General features: G+C 42.1%; 2 protein-coding genes across 4 annotated transcripts in view; both read right to left on the minus strand.

Annotated features, from left to right (window-relative positions):
• The window catches only part of LOC131898843 (protein FAM156A/FAM156B-like), a 75,528-nt gene that overhangs the window by 10,907 nt on the left and 36,665 nt on the right, over window positions 1–27,956 (minus strand). Inside the window, exon 3 of the mRNA XM_059250073.1 lies at window positions 13,050–13,149. The gene's annotated coding sequence lies outside the window, so the exon portion shown is untranslated. The remainder of the gene's footprint in view (window positions 1–13,049; window positions 13,150–27,956) is intronic.
• LOC131898845 (protein FAM104A-like) lies at window positions 1,106–27,793 on the minus strand. 3 transcript variants are annotated; one of them, XM_059250076.1, is made up of 3 exons: window positions 27,619–27,793; window positions 13,050–13,149; window positions 1,106–2,126 (listed from the first exon to the last, which is right to left on the minus strand). In XM_059250076.1, exons 1-3 carry the CDS (start codon window positions 27,621–27,623, stop codon window positions 1,893–1,895), a joined length of 339 nt encoding a protein of 112 aa, XP_059106059.1. In that variant the 5' UTR covers window positions 27,624–27,793; the 3' UTR covers window positions 1,106–1,892. The 3 variants fall into 3 exon arrangements, with proteins under 3 accessions (XP_059106059.1, XP_059106058.1, XP_059106057.1); XM_059250075.1 differs by lacking the exon at window positions 27,619–27,793 and adding an exon at window positions 22,160–22,289; XM_059250074.1 differs by lacking the exon at window positions 27,619–27,793 and adding an exon at window positions 13,456–13,622.

Raw genomic sequence — 27,956 nt, forward strand, 5'->3', positions numbered from 1 at the left:
TAAAAGCACCTTTATCCCCCAAGAGATCTCAGCTGCATGATGGTTACAGCTGCATACTCATGGAGAGCAGCCTGCTGTAGATTTCACCATGCAGAATTCTCCTTAGCTGTTCTGGAACTGTGTTGCACGTATGCCGCTTCAGATTTCAGATTCCTTCGACTCTTTATTATTTGATTGTTTGCTTTACTCTTACAGAGAAAATGTTAACCAAGTGTCTGTTAACTGTCGCCTGCCAAAAACACTAGCATCTTCTCCTGAAGACCTGCTTCTCCAACTTTGGAAACAGGAGCCATTAAAAAAAATGTCCTTTGCTTGATCTGTTTGAGGGGCCCCCTGGCAGGAAGATCAGAATCCATCCCTGGTGCATGGGCTGAATTTTGGAGCCCACTCCCTATGGTGGGACACCTTTAGAGCCTTGAGGCAGGGGAAGGGGCTTGGACTTGCCTCTACTGAATGTACCAGGCTCTGCTGACTCCCCTGGGGAAGACCTTACCTTCTTATAGGAGGGAATGTGGGGTGGGTTGGAGGTGAGAAGGCTGGAGGGGCAGGAGCAGAGAAGAGGGGGATCTGGGATTGGTATGTTAAATGAATAAAAGATTTCATGAGAAACAAAAATGTCCTTCACATGGCATGTAGTTCCCTTTATAGAGAGCTTGCTTAGCAAAGAGACTAAGGCTATTCCCATTAAATGTTAAAACAAGTTGTAGTGCTCACAGCTAAAGGGCAGAAAGTATGATGCCTTCTGGTTCCTTGATCACCTACCTGACCACTGAAAAAGTGTAAGCATTAAAGAAGTGAGTCCCTGCACAGGTTGGATTGGTTGCTAGATGTGAATGAACTCAGGGACAGATCCATTACAAAGGGGCATTGCCTGTTTCTTCTAATGGTGCCTCAGTTCACACATCACAAGCCACAGGAATTGTGCTGATAGTTAGACCTTTACTGGGGTCTGCCACAGGGAAAACAGGCACTGTTCCACTAGCCCACCCTGCCCCAAACAACTGTATGGATTTTGATGATGTGAGATGCCCTCTTCCCCGTGAATGACTTGTTAGACAACGGACAGTCATCCCACCCAGCTTTACAAGACCTCTTGAGTCAGATATCACGTCCAGTAGCTTAGACTTTATCAACATTAGACATAATAGATGGAACTGTAAGGAACAATACATAAGCGGTTCACAAGTAGGGTTTGTACTTAAGCCACGGCATTGCTATGCACTTCTCTGACAGAATTACAAGTGCTTTGCACAAGGTCTGAAGGGCACACACGGGAGCATTCAAGGAAGAAGGCTTCTCCCTTGGAATACAAAGAGTGCAGTTACTAGACACAGGCTTCACATTTACAACTGCATGGGCTGACATTGGCACCATTGTAAATAGAGATTGATTTCTGAAGAACATCTCCCTTCTGAGGAGCAGCCCTGTCATTCATTGCAGAATGAGAACCAGTCACATTCTCCCTCCTACCCAATGCTCATTACCGGTTGGTGTTGGCTCGTTTCTTGTTGTTGTTTCTTCTTTCAAGTTTTAATGAAAACCGCACATTCTTTTTTGGGCCACTTAGCTTTTCAGAAGGAGTCACATTTTAAAACGACATTTAACACAGAGACCCTAGATGAGTGACTTGGAACCCAACCCGAATTGAACATATAAGTCATTCAGTATCAGGAGAAGTCCTCATGTTGCTATTTTAACATGAACTGGACACCAGACTTGACAGAAAACATATCAAACTGTCATGAAGGACCTTTTGAAATCGCAGTGGTGGAGCAAAACAGCAAAAGATTACAAATGCCCATTGACCTCTTACTGAAAATACAGACAAAAGCCAAGACTGCTTTATGTGAATGCCATTGCTTTTTATAAACAAGGGAGGAGCGCCTAGGTGATCATGTCGGAGATTGTCCTCTCTGCTGTAGGCTGTAGAAGTGAGCCTCCTTCAAGATCTGGTTAATGTGGGAGTAAGGACCATGACCTTGGAACAATGCATAGTCCTCGTGGGAGAACTCGGGGATATTGGAGTTAAGTTCGGCAATGTTCTGGTTTAAGCTGCTCTCTGGTACACTTTCTCTGTTGGGGTTATTGATGCTGCTGTGGATCCTTTCATTATCACTGCTTGACGACTGGAAGGAGAAAGACAGAAGGAGGATGGCTATTATGATACTGTCATCATTTCCTGTTCAGCTTGAAGAATACTGGCATCACACTCTACAAAAGGCTTCACAGTCTATAAAGTGCAATCACTTGGGTAGCTCATTCGTTTCTCACAGCAGCACCATCGCTCAAGCTGGGGTTAATGGTACCCATTTGACAGACCAGGAAAGAGATGTCCCACAGGCCCAAAGGCCAGTCTCTGGGAATGTCAGGGAGAGGGTTCAAACACAGGCTTTCTCACTCCAAATGCCTCCACATATCCTCTGGCCCTGTTTGTACCGTGCATCCCAATTACCTGCACCAGGGAAGTATGCTCCCAACCTCCAGGAGAAAGCAACAATCAATGCTGCAGACTGTGATAGGGATTTGATGAAACAAGTAAGATGGAATGCAGGTCCACGTTCCAATGTGGCAAAGAAATGATGGGGAAAGCTCCATTTACATATATATATACATGCACAGGTACACACAAAAATAACAGGATCTTTCCATACCTGTCCCCAAGAGTGGACATAAGTGTTCTTCCTATAGCAATTCACAGCTCCACTCATATCTCCAAATGCCTTTGATAGTTTTAAATGACAGCTGTATGCCAATACTCAGCATTTCTAATGACTAACACCCCTTGGTCTCCTGTTTGTGGTTCAGTGTGCTTTCTGTACTGCGTGTTTGCTCCTAATACTGTCTTTCCTGGATAGAACTTCACTCTTTCTTACTGGTGATACTATGTGGGGTTCCCTTCCCACACAAAAAGTGTGTTATTTTGGAATTCCATAGACTAGGGACGCAACTCAGTGGTAGAGTACTTTCCTCACATGCACAGAACCTTGAATTACAGCTCCTTGGGTACAGGAACACACACTTGTGACACACCCATGGACTTCTTGTCTTTAATCTTAATACTTTCAAAGGGGGAGGAGGTGATCACAGTGACCCTTTTCTGAATTGAAATGGTGAACAATATTAGTATTGTATGTCTTTTTTGTTTTTTTTTTTTTTTGGACAGGGTTTCTTTGTCTAGCTTTGGAGCCTATCCTAGAATTCTCTTTGTAGACCAGGCTGTCCTCACAGAGATCGGCCTGCCTCTGCCTCCTGAGTGCTGGGATTAAAGGCATGATCCACTACCGCCCAGCAGTATTCTATGTCTTATAAGGACATTTTTCATGTTTGTAGCTGTAACAGTGACAGAAATCAAGATGTGTCATCAATCTCAGGTCATGTGGATCGCCTCATCTCACTACATCACCCACAGGTATCATATGGCAGCATATATGCAATGAGATTCATGCATTCCAAGACTGTCCGTGAGAGACACAGAAGGCAAATGAATCTGTGTGTAACTGTCAAATAGCTTTCCATGGATCTAAGGACTATGCTTGTGAAAGAGGTCTCAGAGGAACCCAGACAAACTATACCTCTTAAAGGCCTCCAGTGGAAAAATCTAGATGTAGCAATTTTACTGTATGTTTTGCTTATAAACACTCAAAAGCGAGGTAACCTATCACATTGAATAAAATCACACAGTACACAATCTGGTTTCCCTTTTCTGTATGTGTCTTTCTCTCTTTCTTCTTTTTTCTTTCTTTTTTTTATTCCTGCTGGACTATATTCTGAACAATATGGCAAGTAGGGGAACCATCAGAAATGGGAGAATATTAGGTTTACACTCTTGTGTCATGAAGATTATAGTATCATATGAAGAGGGGATATAGTACATTAAGGGGCTGAGGATATGGTGACATGGATAGAGAGCTCACCTAGCACATAGGAAATACTGGGTTGAAGCCCAGTTTAGAACACCAGGTGCCGAGAAGCACTGGTGTAGAACCAGGTAGAGTTTGGAGGATCAGAATGTCAAGGTTATGATCATCTTGGGCAAAATAGTCATGTTGAGGTGAACTTGAACCACCTGAGACCCTGCCTATGAGAACTTACAGAAAAACTCACAGCCCTGAATGGAATTCTTCAGAGCCATTGAGAAGAAAACAATAGAAGACCAGCCTCTCATTTCTAGTTGACATAAAATTTTTACTCACTTATGTAGAGCATCATTATTACAATAATGGTCACTGATGGGTTTTACAACTTCAGTGTCTCAAATATTAACAACTAGATATCACTAAACAATTTTTATAAAGGAAGTAACTGCCAGGGCATATTAGCACATACCTGATATACCACCACTTGGGAGGCAGAGGTAGGAGGATCTGGAGGTCAGTCTGGATTACATAGTGAGTTCCAGGCCAGTCCTAGCTGTGTATTGAGAATCTGCCCAAACAGTGAGCCATCAGGTAGATAGGCAGGGAGACAGGTAAAAAGAATGAACAACAGAAAGAAGTCTGAAATAAATGAAATTCATCTAAACGATATTACTTCTATTAATTAAATAGAGTCTTCCGGCCCATTTCTGGTAACAAGGAGGGTACAGTTGTGTTTTTGATGATAAGAATGATGTTCCTGATTTCTTATCATATGTCGTTTGAAAACTTTGAAGGGTAGTTAATAAATGTCAACACTAATAATAGGTCGGAAACAGACTAATGTTGTCTTAGTGACTTTCTATTGTTGTGAAGACACCATGACTAAGGTGGCTTACAGAAGAGCTATTGGAGACCTACTGTTTCAGAGGGTAGTTAGAGTCTGTGACCACATGGAGGCTGCATGGAGCAGGAAGGCAGGCATTGGCTGGAACAGGTGCTGAGAACTTATAACTGGACACACAACCATGAGGCACAGAGAGAATCAGGGGAGCAAACTGGGAATGGCATGGCATGGGGGTTTGAAACCTCAAAGCCCACCCTCATAGTGACACACCTTCTCAAACAAGGCCGTACTTCCCAATCCTTCCAAAACAGATTCATCTACTGAGGATCAACATTTAAATATATGAGCTATTGGAGCTATTCTTACTCAAACCACCACACACTTATACAGCTTGAGACAGGAAACCATTATTTCTCTTTTTGTGATATCTTTACTTTCTGTCTCATCTATAGCAAGAGGTTTATAGACAAAGATTCACTTGGTAAGTAACTGAATCACAGAATGCTACCACAATGCCAATGAAAATCTAAGTGAGACTCAGTTCCTCCTGACTTCCAACAAGAGATTAGAGAAATGAAGTGTAGTGCTGGAGAAGAGACCTTGGGAAGAGTGCTCAGTGTGCTCCATTGTGGCGAAGACAGACTAACCTTCTACTCCCCAGCAGTGCTTTCTCCATCCACAGTGGCTATTCATCTAATCAACAGTCCTCCCACTTACAAAGCCTGGACAATGTAACATGCCTGCCATGAGAATGACCTTGAGCAGGAATCTTTGAATTAAAGAAATATTTATGATGCAGGACCAACTGTGAATTGGTTTACTGCTTGATGGGCTTGCCCTTTTACAGCCCAAACTTCTCTTCATAACAGAAATACTTTCATCTTCCTACACCTAAGTTTCAGAGGTGAGTTCTTTTCCCAGAACATAAAAGACCTGATATGCTTCAAGACTGTCCAAAATTTTATTGACACATGAATGCTTCTTAGCATGTCCTGACTGGTCCCAGAAACGTCTCTTCAGAATGCCCACTCAAGTAGGAAACCCAATCCTTTCGGGAAAAAAGAATGTTTATTGGCTGGATGGTAGTGGCACATGCCTTTAATCCCAGCACCTGGAGAGTGAGAAAGTTGGATTTCTGTGAGTTCAAAGCAATATTGGTCTACAGAATGAGTTTCGGGACAGCCAGGCCTACACAGAAAAACCCTGTCTGAAAACAAACAAACAAACAAAAAAGATTGATTGATTTATGTGTTCTTGAGTATATGCTATGTGCACAATGAGTACTTAGGTGCCTGTGCAGGTCAGAACAGGGGGATGCATGCTCTCCAATTGGAGTTACAGGTGGATGGAAACCCTCAGAATGGATGTCCATGTCCTCTAAAAGAGAGGCTACTGTTCCCAGCTGCTCAGCCATCTCTTCATTCACACAAAGCCCACTCTTGTTTATCTGCACTCTCAACACAGTTTAGCACTTGTTTTGGGCACACCCTTGCAGATCCACACACTCTATAAAATAAAAGCATATTTAAGAAGTATCTGGGGAAGAACACCTCACCATTTAAAAATTCGAGGTGTGCTAAACAATGATGATGTGGCCCAGCTGCATGTGCATTGGCAAGGTTATACTTTGTTCAAGGCCTTAATAAAGTCTGCATGTTTTCCTCAGAGCCAGAGAAGCTGTGTGGCCAGCAGAGAACAGGTGTAGTTCTATTTGAGGACAGGACAGAGAACCACCTGTGGTGCTTTTGTCTCAGTAGGCTCAGAGCCATACTCACTTGGGCTGTACTTGTGAGAGAATGCCTGGGTAGGCACATGCCCTTTCGATGCCCAATCTACCCAAACACATGCTTGTGTATTTACTAATGGAGAAGGGATCTCATCCTGTCCCCAGAGGCCCCTGAGCTGGAACTGACCTGAAAGCCTCCTCCCTGAGGACTAGCTATCATGGCTGACTACCTTTCATGAGTAAAAGCTTGCAAAAGAGGGATGCAACCAGCAGTCCTACCCAGCAATGATGCCCGTGGACTACAACGACCAACACGGTTAGAAAACCCTAAGGGTGCGATAGTGGCACAAACATCAATGGTAACCTGCAGACCCTTAATCAGCCTTAAGCCCTGATCAGTAGGAGGGAAATCACACCTGGTACAGGAAACTTAGCCAACTACCCAAGGGTAGATGTAGTAATGGAATCTGGAGAACCAGTAACTGCCACTTTACCAAGACAGCATATTCCCTAAGTACATTCTAAATATTTACCTTATACCCACAGAGAAGTGTGGTCTCCATGCATCATCATGGAAACTTCCTTATACAACAGACAGAATCAATAAAGAAAAGCACAACTAATGAAAATGCAGAATTGTGGAGCCCCGTCACAACAGACACAACGAAAACAGTGGAAGAGGGGGGGCAGAAAGATTGTTAGAACCAGAGGATCATGGAGTCTGCAGTGAGACTGTCTTCTGGGAATGAGAGAAACTGCACCCATAAAGTCTCACCACCAAGAGGGCCTAAGCATGAACAGAAGAACAACCATAACAGACATGCCAAAGTGGACAGGGAAGGCCTGAGTCACTCAATGCTACAAAAACAAAACAAAAGAAAACAAAAATAACACCAATAGCCAACTAAAGGGATAGTGGGAGAAAAGAGCACACCAGCTGGTTATCCAATACCAAATGCTCAGTCCAGAACACATGCATAAAATAAGATCATGCAGACTCGGCAGGTTGTATTTTTGAGTCACTGTGTGTGTGTGTGTGTGTGTGTGTGTGTGTGTGTGTGTGTGATCACATTAAAGAAAAAGAGGCCAAAAATTTGACATTGAGCAAGAAGGAGGGGCATATGAAAGGGTCTCAAGGGACAAAGGGAAGGGGGAGACGATATAATAATATTATGATCTTAAAGAATAAAATAAATGACTAAAAGAAAGAATGAAAGGCACCTGCACCAGCCAGTGTAGGACAGGCAGAATACTAACAGGCAGAACAGGAGCTGAAGAGTGTGAGGATGATTTTGAGAGGCAGACACATGATAAGATGAGGGTTTGTGGTCCCTAGGGAATTTCTCCAGCCATAGAAAGCACAAGAACCGTCATGGCAAGAACATGTGGATGCCCGGGGTTTCATGCTGAGAACTCCATTGAGCTGAGCAGACAGATATTCTAATCGACGGATGGGAAAGGAGGACAAAGAACTCAGAAGCCACCCTCACAGTTTTGCAAAGTATCCCCAAACAGGCTGTGCTCATCTTGATGATGTTGGCAGAAACACAAAGGAACATGCAGTGATACCCAGAGAGTGGAGGAGGAAAGAGTCGCTGAGAGCTCTGTACATACACAGGAGAACATCCCAGCCACTGCAGAGGACTCCTGGCAGGGTAAACATACATTCCCGGGATTGAGGTTAGCAGGCTCCCCAGGTTGAGTTCTCCAGTGTAAGCTATGGCCAAGGAAGGGGCAGCTGCAGAAAGTGGGGTGCAGTGAGCAGCTGTAGAAAAGGAACTGCCAGACAGATGGTGGCAGGGATGCAGACAGCAGCTTAGAATCACAGGAGAGAAGGAAGACAGCACCTGGAAGAAGGATAGCCAGTCTCCAGGCTTCACAGGAGGTAGAAAGAGACCTTCAATTGGCTAAAGACAGTAATGACGGGAATATGGAAACGGAAGCCATAGGGAACATGTTATCATGGAATAGCATCACAAACACTGAATGGAAATTCATGTATATTCGTGATATAGAACTGGATAATGCTTCCTAAAGTGAAAAGCGAGTGGATCCACGATTTTTCTACCTTCAACCCCAGCTTTCTGTGCAATTCTATTCCTATATACCTGAGAGACATTTGTTTCTGAACCCCAATAGTGTAACAAATTCACCCTTAAACCCGCTGTACCCCTGGAATTACATGCTGTTTTTTACTAACTGAAACTGACAAGCCCAAGCATGCCCACTGCAGTCTCTAGACTAAGAACTCCCAAAGGCTCCCCACATTTGCACTGGAGGCCCACCTTCTATGATCTGTCCAGAACGATGCACACTCTCTTGAGTCAGAAGACTGTTGAATCACTACTACTTTGTTAATGAGCAAGGGAATGAAGGACATTCATATCTGAAGTTCTGTGGGCAGGTAGGGGGCCTGATCCAGGCTCTCTGAAGACCAGAAGGTAAAATTGGGCCAGACCTTGAGTTCTAACCTGTATTTCAACTGAAAAATTCAACCTGTGATACAAGCTATGTCGCCTCATCTGTGTGAAAGAAGGGAATGGATTTCAACAAAGCAAATCAAAGATGACTAGGAAAGCCTGACCTGCACAAAACACGTGGACATGATTGTCCTCAGTCCACAACTCAGCTTCTAACGTGAACTTGCACATGAGAGTGCTTGCCATACTTGGGCATGCTCCATGGACAAGGGTCCTTAAAGTGTCTACAAGCTATTAGGCCATCTTTGGCCAAGCTCCCCCACCCCATGCACACCCATCCAATGAATGTATCTCCCAAGAAGGTCATTTCAGGGGTACCCACTTTGCTTAGGCTTTGACAACACAACAAATGACGTCTCTTTGGCTCAGTAAGAGACTCAGAGCCCTCAATTGCTCTGTCTTCCAGATCATACAAAGAAATCAAGAGTGATGGAAATGGCCCCCTACTCAGTTCATTTCTGTTGCGGTGATAAAACACCCTGACCCAAAGCAACTCAGGGTTGAAAGTTTTTCTTTGGCTTACAGATCCAGGTTTTCATCCCTTACTTCAGGGAAGTCAAAGCAGGAATTTAAGAGCAGCATCTCACCTTCAGTCATGAGCAGAAAGAGAAAGCACAGGGATCCTTGCTTGATTGATGGTTTGCTTATAGCTGGCTTTCCTTTTCTCCTATACATTCTGGATGCCTTGCCCAGGGAGTGGCACCACCTACAATGGGTTGGCTCTTTCTACATTCACCAAAAATCAAGACATACCCCACACACATACCCCAAACTGACAGAAATAATTCCTCAGTAAGACTATTTGAAAGTCAATGAACAACCTTGGAAAAAATTACACCGTGTAAGGTTACCCAATCCCCAAGAGGAAAAACACCACAACTTTTCACTCAAATGTGGGTCCAGGCCTCAAATATTTTGTTTTGTGTGCTTATCCTAAAGTCCATTTGGAACCCAAGAAACTAGAACAGGCCATTGGGTTGGGGGACGTCTGGTTGAAGAGAAGGGAAATAGTAGAATACTGGTAAAATGAACATAGAGAGCAGAAATCCTGCTGTCTGAAGGGTTCTTGCAGTTTCTGGAGTGATGGGAATTGGAAAACCAGGAGTTGGGGTAAGGGCTAACCAAAATGAAGTGTGCAGAGAGAAGCTACATGAGAACCCATGGCCTTAGACCCCAGGTAAAACATATAAAACAAGAGGAGGTGGTGGAAGGCATGTGATATGAAAGAATGTGAGGGAAATTCTGGGGGTTAAAGTTTAAGTGAGAATAGGGGGAAAGGAGTGGAGAATAGAAGGCAGGATGTGGACATGCTAAGGAAAACTAAGGATGTATGAACAAGCTTTAAGGAAATACACTAGATGGTAAATGAGGTCATACACGTTATTTTTTAATGATTCGTTTATCCTCTGTGCATTGGTGTTTTGCCTGCATGTATGTCTGTAAAGGTGTCAGATCCCCTGGAACTTGAGTTACAGACAAGTGTGCCATGTGGTTCTGGGAATTGAACCCAGGTCTCCTGGAAGAGCAGACAATACTCCTAATGACTGAGCCATCTCTCCATGCCCCATACACACTATTCTGAATAAGGATACTGCATGTGGGTGAACAATGGTATTCCCAGAAGCCATAGGTCATTAAGTAAAATCTCAGCATGGCACATAAATTACCTCCCTATTGTCTGGCCAGCCTTAGAGGTGACCAAATAATAAAGGCTATTGCCATTGCTCTTGGTTGCCCAACAGAACAAGATGGTAGGACCGTGTAGCCGAGACACTATACACTTCTGTTGCAGGTCACAGGGAAATCAGTCTTCAACTCACCAAGAAACTCTCCCAGCTGGCCAATGTCCACAGTACCGAGAAGGTATATATAAATGCTGGCTGTCATAAGGGAAAAGACATAAGTGATCTTACCTATTGCTGGACCCTGCATGGTATAATACTAGCCCGCCAGGCATGATGAATCCACTGGTGGAATAGTTGCAGTTCTGTGTCTGGGGCTAACCAATTCTTCTCCTGATTGGGTCTGAGGCCTGCTCCACATGAATGAGTGTATGCCTGGCACTGTAAACATAGTCAAAACCTATTATTAGTGAGCCCATAGTTCCTCCAAAGTGCTGGGGGTGGACTTACTGTTGTTCTGCTAAATGGTTATGTTGTTAAACTGCCTTCTAAATATTTATGTTTGCATGTATAGGTCTGCACTGCTCTCAACACTGGTTTCAGAAGCTTCTAGTTGCAATGAGTAGTGGTCAACGTAGAAACACATAACTGTTCAAAGTGCTGACACTAAGCAACTGTGAGTGCTCAGCCACAGAGGGGACATATACACCACCTGCCCTTGCCCTTGGGCTCAGGGAATATTGTAGATGAGGAGGCAGAAGGAATGTAAGAGCCAGATTACAGGGAGGAGTGCTGTGAAACACTGTCCCCTGGTTATGGTATGGCTCTTGCACACGGGAACTCATGGTAGTTGTGGTTACCTGAACATGATGAAGCCAGGTTAATCCCCTGGGAGGTGCTCTTGTGGCTGGACCTCTAGCTAAGGAGCTATTGGCCACTGATGGCTGCTGGAGAAGGAAGAGTCACTTCTCTCTGGGTAGATGGCCCCTGGTCAGTTACCTGGGACTCAGTGGATGACCCCGAGGCTCTGTGCACTTCAGAAGCACTAGCTGGACAGAGTGAGTTAAACAGGTACATGGATACACAGTGAAAAGGAGGCTCTGACATTTAGACCGATATTGGTTGGAGGAGTCTAAGGTAGAGCTGCAGGGAGAGACTGTAGGTGAAGATGATCAAGAAAATCATATCCATGCATGACATTTCAAAGAATACAGAAGAGTATTAAAAAGAGATCCTCCTCTCAGGGGGTTCCATGTCCTGTGAGGCTGGCAGTTAAACTAACCAGCATGGACCACAAACTGCTAACACCAGAAAGAAATGTAAGAGGCTACCAAACATTCCAGCAGACAGCCTAACTAACCCAGCCTAAAACAGTGGTGTCACAAAGAGCTGTAGTCCCAACAGTTGGGGAAAATCAAGGATGCACAGAAGTCTAACTGGAATAAGTGTGAGGCCCTTAATGTATTTTTCCCATTTGTCTTACTGCTGTTTCCTTGGAACTTGAGCATTAGTTCCCATGTGATCAATAGCAGAGTAGAGGTCTGGGATCAGTACTAGTGACCCACAGCTCACCCCACACTGTCCATTTCTTCTTTTACTCAGCCATCAGGACAACACTGTGAAGCCATTGTTCTTTATCAGGAAGACAGACATGTACCAAGGCTTTCGGTCTTATGTTTGCACTACCATATCTCGCACCTTTGTTCCAGGGAGCAGATTTACACGGAGGTCTAAGGATGCTAACCTTGGAAAAAAAGGCCAGTATTCATATTTAGCTGACCATATGCAACAGAAAACTCAGTGGGTCAACAACACTCCTTGCTTGACTCGGGTAGGTCTGGGTACATTTTATCCAAAACCTACCTGTGTTTGTGTCCCAGAGGAAGGCACATGTTGATAAGCCTTTTATCTCTTGTTTGAGAAAGCAAACATTGAGCCATACTTACTCATTACCTGATGAGACTTGTCCAGAAACCCTTTACAACGCTCCCTCCTCACTAACTTATGCTTCCATCCAAACCATGCTGCATTACCACTTACTGGTTGTTAAAGTGAAGTCTGTTGAAGTTGAAATGCCAGCTCTTCAGCACAAGCATCCCTAAAGCTTTCCCAAATCCCTTCACACAACCCCACTTGGCTCTTAGGTTTTCAGGGAGAAAGCCAGAAGTGCACTGTAGCCAGTAGCATGCCTCTCTGTTCTTGCAATTTACTTCTGTCCTAACTGTAGAAGGGGTTCGATTCTCCCTCCCCATTTGCAAGGTGGAGGAATTTCTGGAACCCCATTCCTCCTGGTTGTGCTTGGGAAAGCCTCTCTGTCAGTCCTGTCTTTGTTCTGATGCACAGTAAAATCACGCTTATGGCAATACTTAAAATCCTGCTCTGCCCCAAAGCCATTGCAGCCAAGGAGAAGACTTTCCCGAGGGCATCTGGGAGAGTTCTCTTGCCTCGTGGAGATGGAAATGAACACCACAGAGCGGGCAATGAGTCAAGTGGAGAAGCTTGGGTGGCCATAGTTCCTACCTCTATAGCCTGCGGGTCCTGGAAGGCCTGGTCCTTCTTATTCCTCTTCGAATGACGGGGAAGGTGGGGGTCTTCCTCATTGTCATCTCTTCTCCTTTTCCTGCAAAGAGTTTTAAAGGGAGAGGAGCATCTGTCATCATTCAGCAACTGATCTTTTGGGTGCTTAACTTTCAGCCCTGTGCTAATACCCAAATCCGCAGCCTTGTCTGGGGATGCACCAGTCAGAGCTGCTCTGATGGATTCAGATTCTGCAGGCAGATGGCACTAGGCAGTGGAGGAAACATGTCAAACAGGAATTCTATGTATACCCAAAGCCCAAGTTCAAGTTCCCAATCAGAATCTTAATGTGAACCACTGCTTGGGACCAAAAACATAAAGATTTTATGATCAGATGTTAAAACTCTACCTGACCAGCCCCATTGTCCACTGAAATAACCGTTCCAGATTGTATGATTTTCGGCTCTGCCGTAGGGCAGCTCTCAAGGTAGGTGCGGCTTCTATCGTCTGTTTGCTCTTATGTCTCTTCAGCCAGTGGCTAGGAACAGACACTTCCTATGTACTGTCAGATTATTCCTGTTGCTATAGCAACAACTATTATGTCACTGTAGCTACTTCACTGCCATCATGACACTGTGGCTGATTACTTCCCTGAAACTGAGTCTAGAAAGAAGTGTTTTAATGAAACTATATATAGTGATGTATGCCTGTACTCCAAGCCCCAGGGATGCTGGGGCATAAAGATCTCTAGTTCCATTGCTACTTGGGCTACAGTATGAGTTTCAAGCCAGCCTGAGCTTTATATAAGATATACGGTAAGACACTGTTTCAGAGGGGGAAAAAAAGTATATACCCCACCATTTAATCACCAATTTTGTTGTGGTGTTTTCCATTATAATTCATATCGTTCTGTTTTCTTTTATTGTTCAGGCTCTCACTCTATAGCCCAATCTGTCATGAAACCCACTATCATGGCTTGGCTCTTCTTTAACTTGCTGTAATTTTCCTGCTTCTGCTTCAAGAGTGCTGGAAGCCTTGCCTGGTCTTAAAATTCTCGCAGAAATCCTAGAATTAATTAACCAGACATTCTTTTTAACCACTTAATTAAAAACCAGTTTGAACAGTTTGGCATTCCGTAGTACTGTTAATTCTAACAATGTCCATTATTTCTTTCATCTTCAATCTTCCATTCATCTCTAAGAGACTTGAAGTGCTATCAGACTCTTTTTCAAACACCTTCCCCCTCTTTCCTGTTTCCATAAGCAGTACGTAATAGAAAAATGGGGACTACTGAGAACATGGATGTTTAAGGACATCCCTCCTTGGATCTACTTTCCTTTGTCAAGTGCTATCCTCTCAAAATTGGGGAAACATCCTAGAGAAATGAAGAGACTAGATAATAAAATAAGGAAGAAGGGCAAAAGTGACTGGAGACAAATTTTCTTGAGTAATCAATCACCCCTTCCCCTCTTCTACAGGAAGGGAAAAAATTAGTGCATAATTGGATAGCTATTCAAACATTTTTTCGGTTTTTTGTTTGTTTGTTTGTTTGTTTTTGTTTTTACGGCAAAGAATTTGACAGTGTAGTTAAAGTTATATTATTTGTATAGAGTGGTATTTAAAAAGAAAATTCTCAGTAGCAAATACAAGATTTTTTTTCCAGGTATGTCAGGCATGCCAAAGAAACATCAAAACCAGTAGCTGATCTTAGAGAATAAAAAATATTTCAATAAGACTAGTTTTCCTTCAAACACATTGTTTCCTGTGAAAAAATTGTGTTCTTAATTACAAGAGTACATTGGTAGTTTGTTCCCTAAATTCGTATTTCTAAATTCTATATTCTTCTGAGCCCCCCTACTTCATACATGATCCAAATAAAAAATCCAATGTAACAATTTAAGCTAATTACAGATTTTTAACTCTTTCTCAGTTAACCTTGAGAAAATTTCCAAAATCTTAGTTGCTATGACTTGCCTATGATACAGAACAGTGTCCTTGAAATACAGGAAATATAGTGAGAGCCAATCAAATCAACTCATGGAGCAACAATAACAGGTCCATCACATTACCCAGAGAAATTCTGTGATACATAGCATGTAGTTAAACCTCACAGAATAAAGGAAAGCACTTTGAACTTAGAAAGATCAGGGCTCTGTTCGTTACCAGCTAGCTAAAAGGTTTCCCCTTGAGTGAACTAACCAGGCTGAAGCTAATAAAATTGATTTTCAAAACAAAATAATAAATAGAAAAAATGATGTAGAAAAGTCTTTACAACACAATGCTATGAGTACAATGGCACATATATACACAATGAAAAATGCAAATGTTTTATTTCGCCACACTCACTGAGCACAGACTACAGTAAAGACATTCCTCCAGGTGCTGCGTTCGGATTAAGCATAAATCTCAGCTCCTACCCTCACAAGACTGCATGCTGATGACTGTCCTTGAACCATGAGTTACTATACTCTGATCTCCTATTTAACTGAAGCTTTCACTACTTTACATTTTAGTTCTTAAACAAAAATGTGTATAATGTAAAAAAGGGTATTTTTCAAAAATCTAAAACTGAGCTCTAAAAAGCAGTATGTTTAAGTTATAATAAAACACGAGCTGGGCGGTGGTGGCACACGCCTTTAATCCCAGCACTCGGGAGGCAGAGCCCGGAAGGTCTCTGTGAGTTCGAGGCCAGCCTGGTCTACAGAGTGAGATCCAGGATAGGAACCAAAAACTACATAGAGAAACCCTGTCTCGAAAACAAACAAACAAACAAACAAACAACAACAACAACAAAAATCCCATGCCCCCAGTTCAGTTAAATATACTTCATGAATGAAAATATCTAGGAAAATTATCGCAGTTCATTATGAAAGCTTAATCTTTCAGCAAGGGGACTATGCATAAGATTAGCTTTCTGTATTGTATAATATCAGCCTTCTGAATTTTCTACAGTGAGAAAGAATAGTTACTATACAGGATGAATATGTTGAGAAAGGCCTGTAAATCCCAGGACATCAATGGGTCCAAGAAATCAGAAAGATCTTTCAGAGAAGCAGAAATGCCAAGTTGCTAAGGTATCTATGCAATTCCATGGGAGAACCGAATGTCTGAAACTCTAAAGGGTTCTATTTCTATTACTAAATGATGACGTTTTGTCCAGAAGGCAGCAGCCCCACCACAATAGGAAGGGCTTCTCCAGCAAAAGGCATGGCTTTTTCCAAGGTGAAGGGCAGTGCAAAAGGTGGAGTAGCTGTGGCAAGGCACATCACTGCCATCCCTAAACCAGAGGAAAATCCATCTTTCCAGCTACTTTTCTGTGGAAAACTCAGAGACTTGGCTGAGGAGACCAAGTAGGATGAAAGGGAAGATAATGAATGAACTAGTACCAGCAAAGACTCCAGCACAGAAACGTTAGTCCTGCCTTCAGAACCACGGCAACAGCAACAGGGAGTATATGAGCCACAGGAAGCATGAATGAAGTGGGAGAGACAGGAGAGGAAGTCTACCCTAAGACTGGCAGGTTCTAGGACTGTATAGGAACCCAGAGGTGACCTCTAGTCTCCAGCCTGGGGTTTGCCTAAATATTCCTTCTAAAGCTGTTGTGAATTGCAGGCTAAGAGTTTAGAGCACTGATACAAGAAACACACTGCCTAATTATTCCTGCTGTGCCAGAACTGAGACAAGTGCCAATTCCCTGGACATACTCCTCCCACTCCGGTGCTTGCGCTGTCTTCTGTGCAGCCCTCAACCTTTAAAAGTAACTGCTCACCTTGGTGTCCACAACACTGAGAAGGCCACCAGTGGGTCCTCTCCCTGGGGACATTCTCATTTTCTCTTGCTAAGCCTCCCTGCCTGTGGCCATGCCATGGGCAGCCATGGGCAGACTATGCCTTTCCATGGTGTCCTGTTCTTTCATTCTCCTCTCTCATCACCAGCAGTCCCATCTCCTGACCTTCCAACTCCTAATGGTTCCACATCAGATCCACAGCCTTCAACTTCCTGGAGACCCCACTCTACTGGCCACACTGTTCCTTACCATATACAAGACCTGTAGCTATGAACCCCTCAAAACTATTTCCTATGCTCCTTCTTTCCTCCTCTTTAATCTGCAAATGCTCCAATCCTAGACAATGTCTATGTTCTCGCTCCTTGGTTTACAGTAGCCTTCCAAGAGCACCAACACCAACTCTTCTCATGCCGTTCACCAATCATTCCTTGACTAGGGTCTAGCTAAATGGTTCAGTTGCTTGCCCTACTAAGCATGAGGACCTGGGTTTGTATCCTTAGCACCCAGTAAGCATACTTTGTAACCCAGAGAGGGTAATAGGGGAGACAGCCAGATTCCTGGAACTTACTGGCCAGCCAGTTTAGCCAGATAGATGTTCAGCTCCAGGTTCATTGAGAGACCCTATCTCAAAAATAATAAACAAACAAACAAACAAACAAACAAATAAATAAATAAAGTGGAGAGCAAGTAAGAAGCAGTAGATCTCAAGGTCAAGGCCTGCCTGGGCTACAGTATTCAAGTTCAGCCTCGCCAGCCTAGTGAGGGCCTGGGCAGCAAGAAACAAAAGAAGACAGTATCTGAAAAGAAAAAAAGTAGTCTGAAAGGGCATTATCTTGATTGCTAAGAGAGGATTCAGGTGACCCAATTTCTGTCACTTTGTGACAACTGACCCCAGAAGCTGTTGTGATGGGAGCAGCAAAGTTGGGAAGCAGATATGAAGTGTGTGACCTGTGAAGATGTAGCTGTGAACTTCCTCTTAGAGGAATGTGTTTTGCAGGATTTCCCCCCCCCCCCCCCATATAAGCTCCATGGATATGTGATGCAGGAAACCTTCAGGAACATGGTAACAACAGAAAGACCAGAACTTTGAAGATGACTACAGAAATTCCAGGAGAAATCTTAAGACATCAAGTCACAGAGAGACTTTGAACATAATAAAGATAATCCATGTGGCAAAAAACTCAGCTGGATTCTAGATCCCACTGTGAACAAGAAAATCCTTGTAGAGTCAAATCATATGAAAAGCAGGTGTGTGGAGATGTTCATTCATCCCCAAATGTTCACATCACATCTCAGAAAGGAAACAAACTAGTATTAGGAACAGAAAAATAGGGTGAATGTAAAGAACATGGACATGCCTTCGCTTCTTCTCAATGTAAGAATTCACATTATACAGAAACTGAAAATATACAAAATGGGAAAGTCTTCAGCTGTTCTGGTTCCCTGTGAAAATATATAAGTTCACAGAAGAGAGACAGAATATGAGAAGGCTCCATTATCCCAAGATGGCAGCACATAATAAAGAAAACTCATCAATGTTAAACACCTGGGAGCATCTTTGGTCATGTCAGTTCAATTAGTAAATATAAAATAACATCTTGGTGAGAAATCTTGGTTAGAAGAGATACACAAAAATTATTAGTTTACCAATAGAGAATGAATACACAATGGATCAAAACCATATAAGTGCAAGATAAATCTGTCATCTGTAACAATGTCAGAAACCTGGGCAAATTCCTTATGTAGTGGAGTAGCACAAATACAAGTAATAGGACGTGCTTGATACAAAGCAATTTTCACACAAGGCTCCCAAAAATACATAATTGCAGGAGATGTTCTGAATGTTTTAAATGCACTGTGTCTGTCAGGTACTCACTGTGAAATTAATAAGTGTTACATTTCTCAGACACTGAGAAGATATCTGCAAGACAATCATCAATTACATCAAATATACAAATATTTTTAAAAGAGGGCCTGGGCTCAGTGGTCAGGTGCTTGCCTAAATGCATCAATCTTTGGTTCGCTCCCCAGAACTGGAAAAAAAAAGTAAAAAGTAAAACAAAAACCCCACATGCATGGATATTAAAGGCATGAAAAGATACCAAATCTCAAAATAATTTAAAAGATATTATTTTCATCTCTACTTTAGCAATCCACAAAAGGCACATTGTCTGAAATTAGAGAAATGACATATTAATGGTATTTGTTGTACAATTTTTCTAATTCAGAAAAAATATAGGAATTTCAAAATACATTATGGAAGATACATGTGCTAGAATACTGAGAAATTTGAATTTCCAAAAATGTATTATTTAATATGAAAACTTTAGAATTCAGTATTGGATAACATACTTTGAGAGAGTATATTTATAGTGTTTGAAAATGTGGAAAAATTAATGTGATACACAAAACACATTGAAATAAGATGTTTATGAGATCTTCAGTAATGATTATTTCCTTTATTATTATCTGTGTGTTCCAAAATTACAATAGAAATGAATTGTCAGGCCAGCAAGATGACTCAGCAGGTAAGTTGTCTGCCTCCAAGCCTGTGGACCTGAATTCCATTTCCAGGACCCACATGATGGAAGGAAAGAACCAATTCCCAAAAGCTGTCCTCTGAATTCCATATGTGTATCACATCTCTCTCTCTCTTTCTCTCTCTCTCTCTCTCTCTCTCTCTCTCTCTCTCTCTCTCTCTCTCTCTCTCACACACACACACACACACACACACACACACACTTTTAATTTTTAAATATTTTAAAAATTTATTTTATGCGTATGGATGCTTTCCCAGCATATAGTTTATTCACTGTATGCATATCCACTGTATGGCATCCAGAAGATGGTACTGGATATCTCAGAACTGGAGTTACAGACAGTTGTGAGCTATCCTGTGGGGAGCTAGGAATCAAACCTGGGTCCTTTGGAAGAGCAACCAGTGCTCTTAACCAATAAGCCATCTCTCCAGTCCATTAAATAAAAATTTATAGAAATGAATTTCATTTTTAAAGTAAGAGTGTATGCATGAAGAGATCTCCTTGGCAGATTAAGCAGGGAGCAGCCAGCCCTCTTCATCCAAACAATGAAGTCAGGTTGGCATACATCAAAGAAAGGAAGCAGATTCAAAACAGTTTCACCATGCAAAAATGGACACCCTCTTTAAGTGTGGAAATGTTAGAACAACTGTGATTAGTGAAGCCATTGCTCTCTCTCATCCAGAATAAATGAGCTGGCAGAGAGGAAGACGAGAACAATATGCACTATACATACTACCAAGGCCTACATGTTAAAAAACAGAGTATGAGCAAAAAAGCCTGCACTATGCAAATGACCTATAAATGGGTCAGTCCTCTATGCTTCTAACCTCCCAACTCCACCCCACTTTCTCCCTTGGAAGTGTTTTCCTTTCTGATAAATTGTGTCTATTTCTGCTATTATCTACATTTCTTTGTCTAGCTCCTTGTTCTGGGACATAAGAACCCAGAAATCTCAATAGATGTCCACAAAACCCCAATATCTTCTGATATCACAGGTGCATGTAATCTCAGCACTTGGGGAGACTGAGGATTCCCAAGAGTTCAAGGTTAGCCTGGGCTGTATAGCAAGTATCAGATTAGTCAAGGCTATATATACATAGCAAGACATGTCTCATAAAAAATAAAGGGTCGTTACTACATACTGTAGTAAATACAGTAGATAACAAGAATAATAGTGAATCTACCCTTGCCAGGAGACAAGGTAAAAACATCTCTTGACTATTATGCAAAGCACCATCTCCCTGAAACAGGTAATTATTTACTACTTTTAATGCATGCTTCCAGACACAGCACAATACACGTGGAGTCAGTTATCAACACATCAGGAAACTTGAAGGCAAGCATAAAGGTTTACCAATGGCCCTCCTCTATCAAGTCTCTAGCCAACACAGTGGCTTAGAAGATGCTTTTCTGTCCTGTAATCCAAAAACGAGTAAAAGACACACCAAGTAAGAATGTCAAACAGCAAACAAAGACTATTTTGGTAATTGTGATAACAAACACATCCCCACAAGAAAGTGGAAGGAAAGATCATTTAAGAAACTGCAAATATGCCAGGCAGTGGTGGCGCACTCCTTTAATCCTAGCACTAGGGAGGCAGAGGCAGGTGGATCTCTGTGAGTTCCTGGACAGCCAGGGCTGGTACACATAGAAACTGTGTCTTCAAACATCTCCCCCAAAAAAGAAGAAAAAAGAAACTGTAGACATTACAGTTTTATGAAATGACACATGCATAAACAAAATCAATTAACCAGAAGAGATGCTCCTGTGTTCAACAGATGCTGGTGTGGAGGGCAGGCTATTAGACCTGTTCTGTTGGTGTCCTGGTTGGGGATGGGTATAACTAGTAAAGCTCCTATCCCAGGGAAAAGTCCTTTGTTGTTTAACATTTACATAGGGATTCAAGGGCTCCTTTTGTTTTTCATGTGAGCTCTGAAAGAACTGTGTCATAGCTGCAGCTCATTACTAGGATAAAGCTACCATAGGCTAGCTAGATATGTGGGCTTTGAAGGTAACTCACAGTAACTGTACAGGTAATGAGACTCACAGCAATAATTCCACAGGGTTTTTGTAATGTGCAAATATGGATCTCAGTATGCTTTAAATGCACCTGTATGGAAAACCTCTGAAGCAAGGATCACAAAGTGGAATTAATGGTGATCACTGGGTGATAGGACTGTGAGTAAAAATTGTTTTCATTAATACTCCCAGAAAATGTCCAGAATGCAGTGAAGTACAATCTATACTGCAAGAAAATATTTGCAAAGGTGCATAAACTCCAAGGCCAGAAGAGGGAAAAATGAGTTCCTAGGCTGCCCCAATAAAGCAAGGCCAACTAGAAAAGAAAAGGGCTTTGTCCAAGAGGTAGAGAGTTGGGAGGGAACCTCAGAGGAAGCTGGTAACTTAATCTCCTGCTCCAAGACTTTTTTTTTTAAGCCTCTACATTAGAAAAAATGCTCCACAGCAGGGGATTTTTTTTTCGACACAAGAAGGGAGGGGGGATGGTGCAGAGCGGCCCGCTGCACTGAGAAATACTGCCATCTAAGGGTCAGAGAGCCGTAAAGCACCAATATCAGAGAAAAGGTCATCTTTTCTGAGAATTTTCTGCCTCCAGCCCATTAAATGAAGATGAAAAAAAGCCAACCTACTGAGACGACTGACCAGACAGATGATACAGGAAACTCACAACTCACACTTGCCCAAGTAGCTAATCAGTCTATACCAACAAAGGAAGCCTCCCTTAGTTCTGCTCTTGGACCATAGCAACAGCAAGAGGAAATCCCTACCACATTGCAAAGATGCTGCTCCTTGTAGTAGTGGTGGTGAACTGCAGCCTGAGCACAAGTGTCCTGAGGGGCCTTGGCGGCAGCACTGTCCTGAGGCAGGCCTGCACTTCCCTCCAGTGCTGTGATTCTCTGCTGACCAAGGGATGAGCTCGCTGATGTAGAATGGGACTGCTGCTGATAAGGAGGACCTCTGGCCCTGTGCACCGCGCACCACGTGAGATGGACGCCAGTCCCTGGACACACTCCTCCCACTCCTCCCCGCCTTTGATCCGGCTTCTCAAGTGGCTGCACTCACTGGCTTCCTTGCAGCACTCATCCCCTCTAATCCTAACTCCCTACCTCATGGCCCCATGACACACAGCGGGCAGCCAATGGAGCCTTTCTTTCTTCTTGGGGACCCTTCTCTTCCCCTCCAAAGTCTCCTACTCATGGTCATGCCCTGGGCAGCATAGAAGACTATGCCCTTCTGTGATGTTCTACCTTACCCTGCTTGCACCACTCTGCTCCTGTCTTATATTTTAACTCAATCCTCAGAGAAGTCAAAGGTGGGGAAAAACACATATTTACTCAAAAGGGGAGAGGGAGTTAAACAGTCCTGTGAGCAGGGTAAGACAGGCCTTGGCCAGGGCTCAAGAGATCACCCCTTCCAGTCCAAGAGCCATCAGCCTCTCCTGCTTTACTGGGGGGAAAAAAAAGTAACCCGACAGGAAAACTTTTTGTTCTCTGGGCAGGCTGTTTCTTTAACTTTAAGAAAAAAGAACCAGAAGCTGAGGGTAGCAGCAATCAGGCAGGAGAGTGTAAGAGAAGAACCTCTTCATCTACACCCCTCCCCTAACAAAGTTGGAAATCTACTAGTCTCAAGCTCTCTAAGCTTTCCTCCTAGTGTCAAAGGATGTGACAAAGGAAAGTAAGAAAATGAGTAAACTTAACCATCCTTAATACCAGGCACCCAGAAGTAGCCCCTATGCTTAGGTCTGCAACACTGGTAAGCTGTTAGCCAGGTATAAACTAATCAAATGACATAAAAAAACAAACAAAACTTTTTTCCAAGGTAGTGTATCTTTGCTACCTTCTTGTGCCCTAGCCACATCCATCATTGAAAACCTCTCTACAGAGTTGGGTCCTATTTCTTCATGTGACTGTGTGCATCATTTCTTTTCCAAATAGCACAAGATACTTTTTCCTAAATTTAATTATCTAGTATCACAGGTTTTAACACTTTGTAGCAGAACTCTGTCTGCCATTTTGAAGATGTAAGGAAATTTTGTGTCCCCAACCAACCCCTTAAAATTTGTGCCTCCAGAGTTTGTGGTCTTATGGCTAAGACTATACATGTAAGCTTCTGAGAATCAAAGCCCGAAAGCTTCTGCTGCAACAAGACACCACAACATATGGTTAGGATTGGGTCCTGTCTTATAACATGACCAGTGGTTCCCACGAAGGAAGATCTATATGTTCTGTCCTCTGCAATCTTAGTGTGGCGGGATCACTCAGAAATAGCTAGCTCAAGGTACTGGGGTGTGAAATGAGAGGAAAGTCATACATGTTACCCTGTTTAACTGATAGACACCAGGGAGAATCCTAAGATGGACCAACTCTAGAACTGAACCATGATGACAGTTTATATAGGGCAGGCAGTCTGTGACTATGATCTTTCTCAGATTATAAATCCGCATTTGGAAATGTTTGGGGTGCATGGCTGACAGGATGTTCCTTGAGAAATGTTTGGATTGGTTTAATGTTCATTTATTTACTGTTTGTTTGTTGTTTTGGTTCTTTTTTTGTGTAATTGGATTTACTTGCCCACTTGCTAGGAAAGCTCAGTACCACTGAGACATACTCCCATGCCGCAATGTGTTCCCTTTAAAACCAATATCACATATGAAATCTTAAAGTCATTTTCACAGAGTATATAAAAATGTATGAAAGAGCGAGCACTGAATCACAAATAATATAAAAGATATTTTTTAAAAACTAAGACAGCAAACTCAAATCTCAGCATAGTAACATTCTGAAGGTTAACAGTAATCTCAAAACGCAATGGTGCAGATACTGGCAAGTTTTCTTGGTCAGAGGAGTTTTGCAGTATGTATCCACTTGGCAGAAACCACAGTAGGCACATTGTTTAAATGAGGGCAATGACGTACTAACAATGTTTATTGTAGCATTATTTTTTCTTTTTCAGAAATAATGAAGGAACTGCTAATCATATTGTAGAAGATATATATGATAGACTATTGGGAAATTTGAATTTTAAGAAAATATTCTTATTACCTAGTAAGAAAAAACTATTTCATGATCTAATATTGAACAATATATTACCACAATTACGGAAAAAAATGAATGTTATTACATATTTGTAAAACACATTAAGAAAAGATCACACTTTTTCATTTATTCTCTTCCATATATTCCAAGGCGACTACAATAGAAATGAATCAGAAAGTCAGGCTTGCAACACACTTGTTATCCCAGAACATGGAAGGCTGAGGCAGAAGAACAGAAACACATTGGACTGCATAGGCATACATACCCTATCTCAAAAATAACCAACAAAACAAGCAAACAAAAGAGACTGCCATGTCATCATATGGAATTAGTGATAGACTAATAGTGAATGTGTGAAACAATTTCTTTAGCAGGTTTGTAAACTCCCACACCCACTGGACAGGATCAAAGGAGTAGTCAGCCTTCTCCATGGAAACAATAAAGTAAGACTGCCAGAGGACAGAGAAAGCAAGTGGAGTTCCTGTAGGTCTTCTCTCAACGCTGACATTCCTTTTAGGGTGGAAATGGTAGAAGAGTCATGGTTAGTGAATCTACCACTCCCAGCCACACTCATCTCTTCCTTTGACAACACCATCATTGCTTACTCTCACTACCAGCAATTCTTTGCCTTTCAGCTACACTGAAGGAGGGAGATAATTGCTTCCACAACTACCAGCTCTGCCCTCATCGGTGAAGGTTAAATTTAGGTACACGCATGGGCAGCTTTAATGACTCAGAAGCTGTGGGATCTAGTACTTCTAGTGAGAGTTTAAAAAGCATGTAATTGTGCTAAATGACTACAAGTTCAGGGATATACAGAATAGACATATATTGGAGTCCTAGAGGGTAGTGATTTTAGCAAGTTGTTAGGGAAAACCTTAAACATGTAGTCACTTGGAATTTTTACTTATTTGAGGTTTTCAAAGCATTTTGATGGGGACTTCATCAGGACAGTGGAAAACTAAACAGATTAGACTAAAAATAAGTGGCAGGGGAGGTAGGACCAGATGAGACTTTCAGCTCCGTTCTAAAGAATAAAGCGGTAGACAATCGGATTCAGCGCTTGGAGGAAGGCAGAGCAGTAGTTCAGTGGTAGTGTGTTCATCAAGTCTCCAAGCTCTAAGTTCCACCCCCGACAGAGAGGTGGGGGTGGGGGGGTACTAATAATTATATAGCTAAAGACCACAAACATCATTAAAAAGGAAACATTTATAATAAATATGTTACAGTGGGGTTAATTTCTACATTTGCAACATAAAATCAATACTATTTTTTAAAATTTATAAATGATTATGAGCGCACAAAAACTCAAAGTTCACATAGAATGGGAATTAACTTTCATGCATGTACCCATAGAATAAAAGTTTGGACTTACATATAATATTGTCAAAAACAAATTTCATTAATAAAAAAGTTTGGACTTGTAAAGTCAATGAATCTACTTGTAGAAATACAATAAGAATGTATGAAAATATTCTTTGTAAATTAAAGCAATGTCATTGAGTAATGTATTAATATTTTCCTCCTTGACTCAGTTCACTCAAAATTACATAATGCTTTTCCTACTAGAAGGTAGAAATGGGAATCTCAGGAGGTTACATTTAAAGAGATTTTATCACACCCAGACTCAAATACAAATAAATAAAAAGTTGGTTTAAAACTCTCTCCCTACTACACATGTCATGGCCACCAGGACAGACAGCAATAATGTGACATCTAGCAGTGAGGACCCAAGTTAAGAACCTGTTGAGCTATGTATGCAGGCTATCAACACTGAAGCAGATACTGCAGTCACCACCTTTTATATTCATGGCAACTGTGGCACACAGATGTGGAATCACATTCTAAATTATACACTCTTGTAGAACACCTTTTTGTGCTAAATACAAGAAAAAAACAAGACACTCTGGAAAGGAATGTAAACCTGGAAACAAAAGGTGGTTTTACGTTCTAATAATATACTTATTACTCCCACTGTTTAAATGGAAAGAAAAAGCATGTAGGAAACTAAACACTACAGGATATTACAAAATGTCACACCATATTTGTAAACAAAATTACCCCGCCGAAATCAAACACTAATTCTTACACACAACATATTTATTCAGAACACACTGGTAGCCACTTTTTTATGTGCTTAAATATAAATGGTGAGCAAAAAGGAAGCAAACTAGTACAAATCTTGTCCTCAGCAACAATACTTTTAAAATATTTGATAATGAGATGGGGTTATGGGTTGTTTGTACTTTTCATATCAGTTTTTAAATAATTTTGTCACACTGAAGAAAATGTTCAAGTGACAAATAACTCAAGCTAAATATATAAAATTTTTAATGTGACATATAGCAATTACATCTATCAATGGAATTTGGTCTGATTCTATAAAAGGGTTTTTAAGATGCTAAAGCAAAGGCACAAATATGCATCCTAGTATGTTTAAAAGACCCGTATGGATTAGAAAATCTCTAAGGCAATTACCATAAAATGTAATTAATGGTGACCATGAGGTGATGGGACTGCAGGAAAAAACTTGTTTTCATTAACACTTTACAGAAATTTTCCAGACGGAAGTGAAACAAATTCTACATTGAAAGAACACAAACCCCAGGACAAGCAGGGGGTAGAATAATAAGGCCTTTCAGGGAAGCCAAAATACAAGTAGCTGTAGTGTCTAGGCTGCCCTACAACAGTAAAGCCAACTTGAAAAATAAAGGGATTTGTTCTAAGGCTGTGATATTAACAAGGTAAGTCTAGAATTTATTAACTCAATTGCCAGTTCCAGGCAGGCACAAATCCTACTAGAGGAAAAGGAAGGGGAGGGGAGGAGAAAGGGAAGAAAAGGGGACAAGGAAAGGGAAAAAAGCCTTTTTAGTTTAAAAAGACTCACAGTATTTTTTCAAACACATAGGGCTGAGGAGAAGGGGCTGTATGGCGCAACACTGCCATCTAAGACTTTAAAGAAACAGACAGGCACCCACATCGGAGGATCGTCCATCTTCGGAGGATCATCCATCTTTTCCGCTGCTTTTCTGCCCACAGCCCATAAGATGAAGGCTAGGAAAGACAGGTGGGATGAACAACACACAACGCACTCAAACCTGAGCAAGGGGACTAGAGAACCATTCAAACAAAGGAAGCCTCTCTTAAGTCCCGCCCGCGGAACCATGGCAACAGCAACAGGAAGTCCCTACCACATTGGAAAGATGAGCTCTTCTTAGTGTAGGATTGGCTGGTTCAGAGTCTGCAAGCATATGCTGGCGAGGTTGCTGCTAGTCTGGCTGGGAGGCTCCTGCACTTTCCTTCCAACGCTGTAGCTGCCTGTTGCCTAAGAGACGTGGTTGGTGATGTCCAGAACCTGCTCCCGACAGCCCCCTGCGCCTCACGCTCAAGACGTGTACAAGGACACGCTCCTCCCACTCACCCCAGCCTCGAACCCACTTCTGACGCACTCACTGTCCTCCAGGCCCTCACCTAATCTGAATTTAACTGCTCACAGCAGCAAGCCAAGCAAGCCGCCACTGGGGCCTCT

Source organism: Peromyscus eremicus, chromosome X, assembly GCF_949786415.1.
Source record: "Peromyscus eremicus chromosome X, PerEre_H2_v1, whole genome shotgun sequence".
Lineage (NCBI taxonomy): Eukaryota > Metazoa > Chordata > Mammalia > Rodentia > Cricetidae > Peromyscus > Peromyscus eremicus.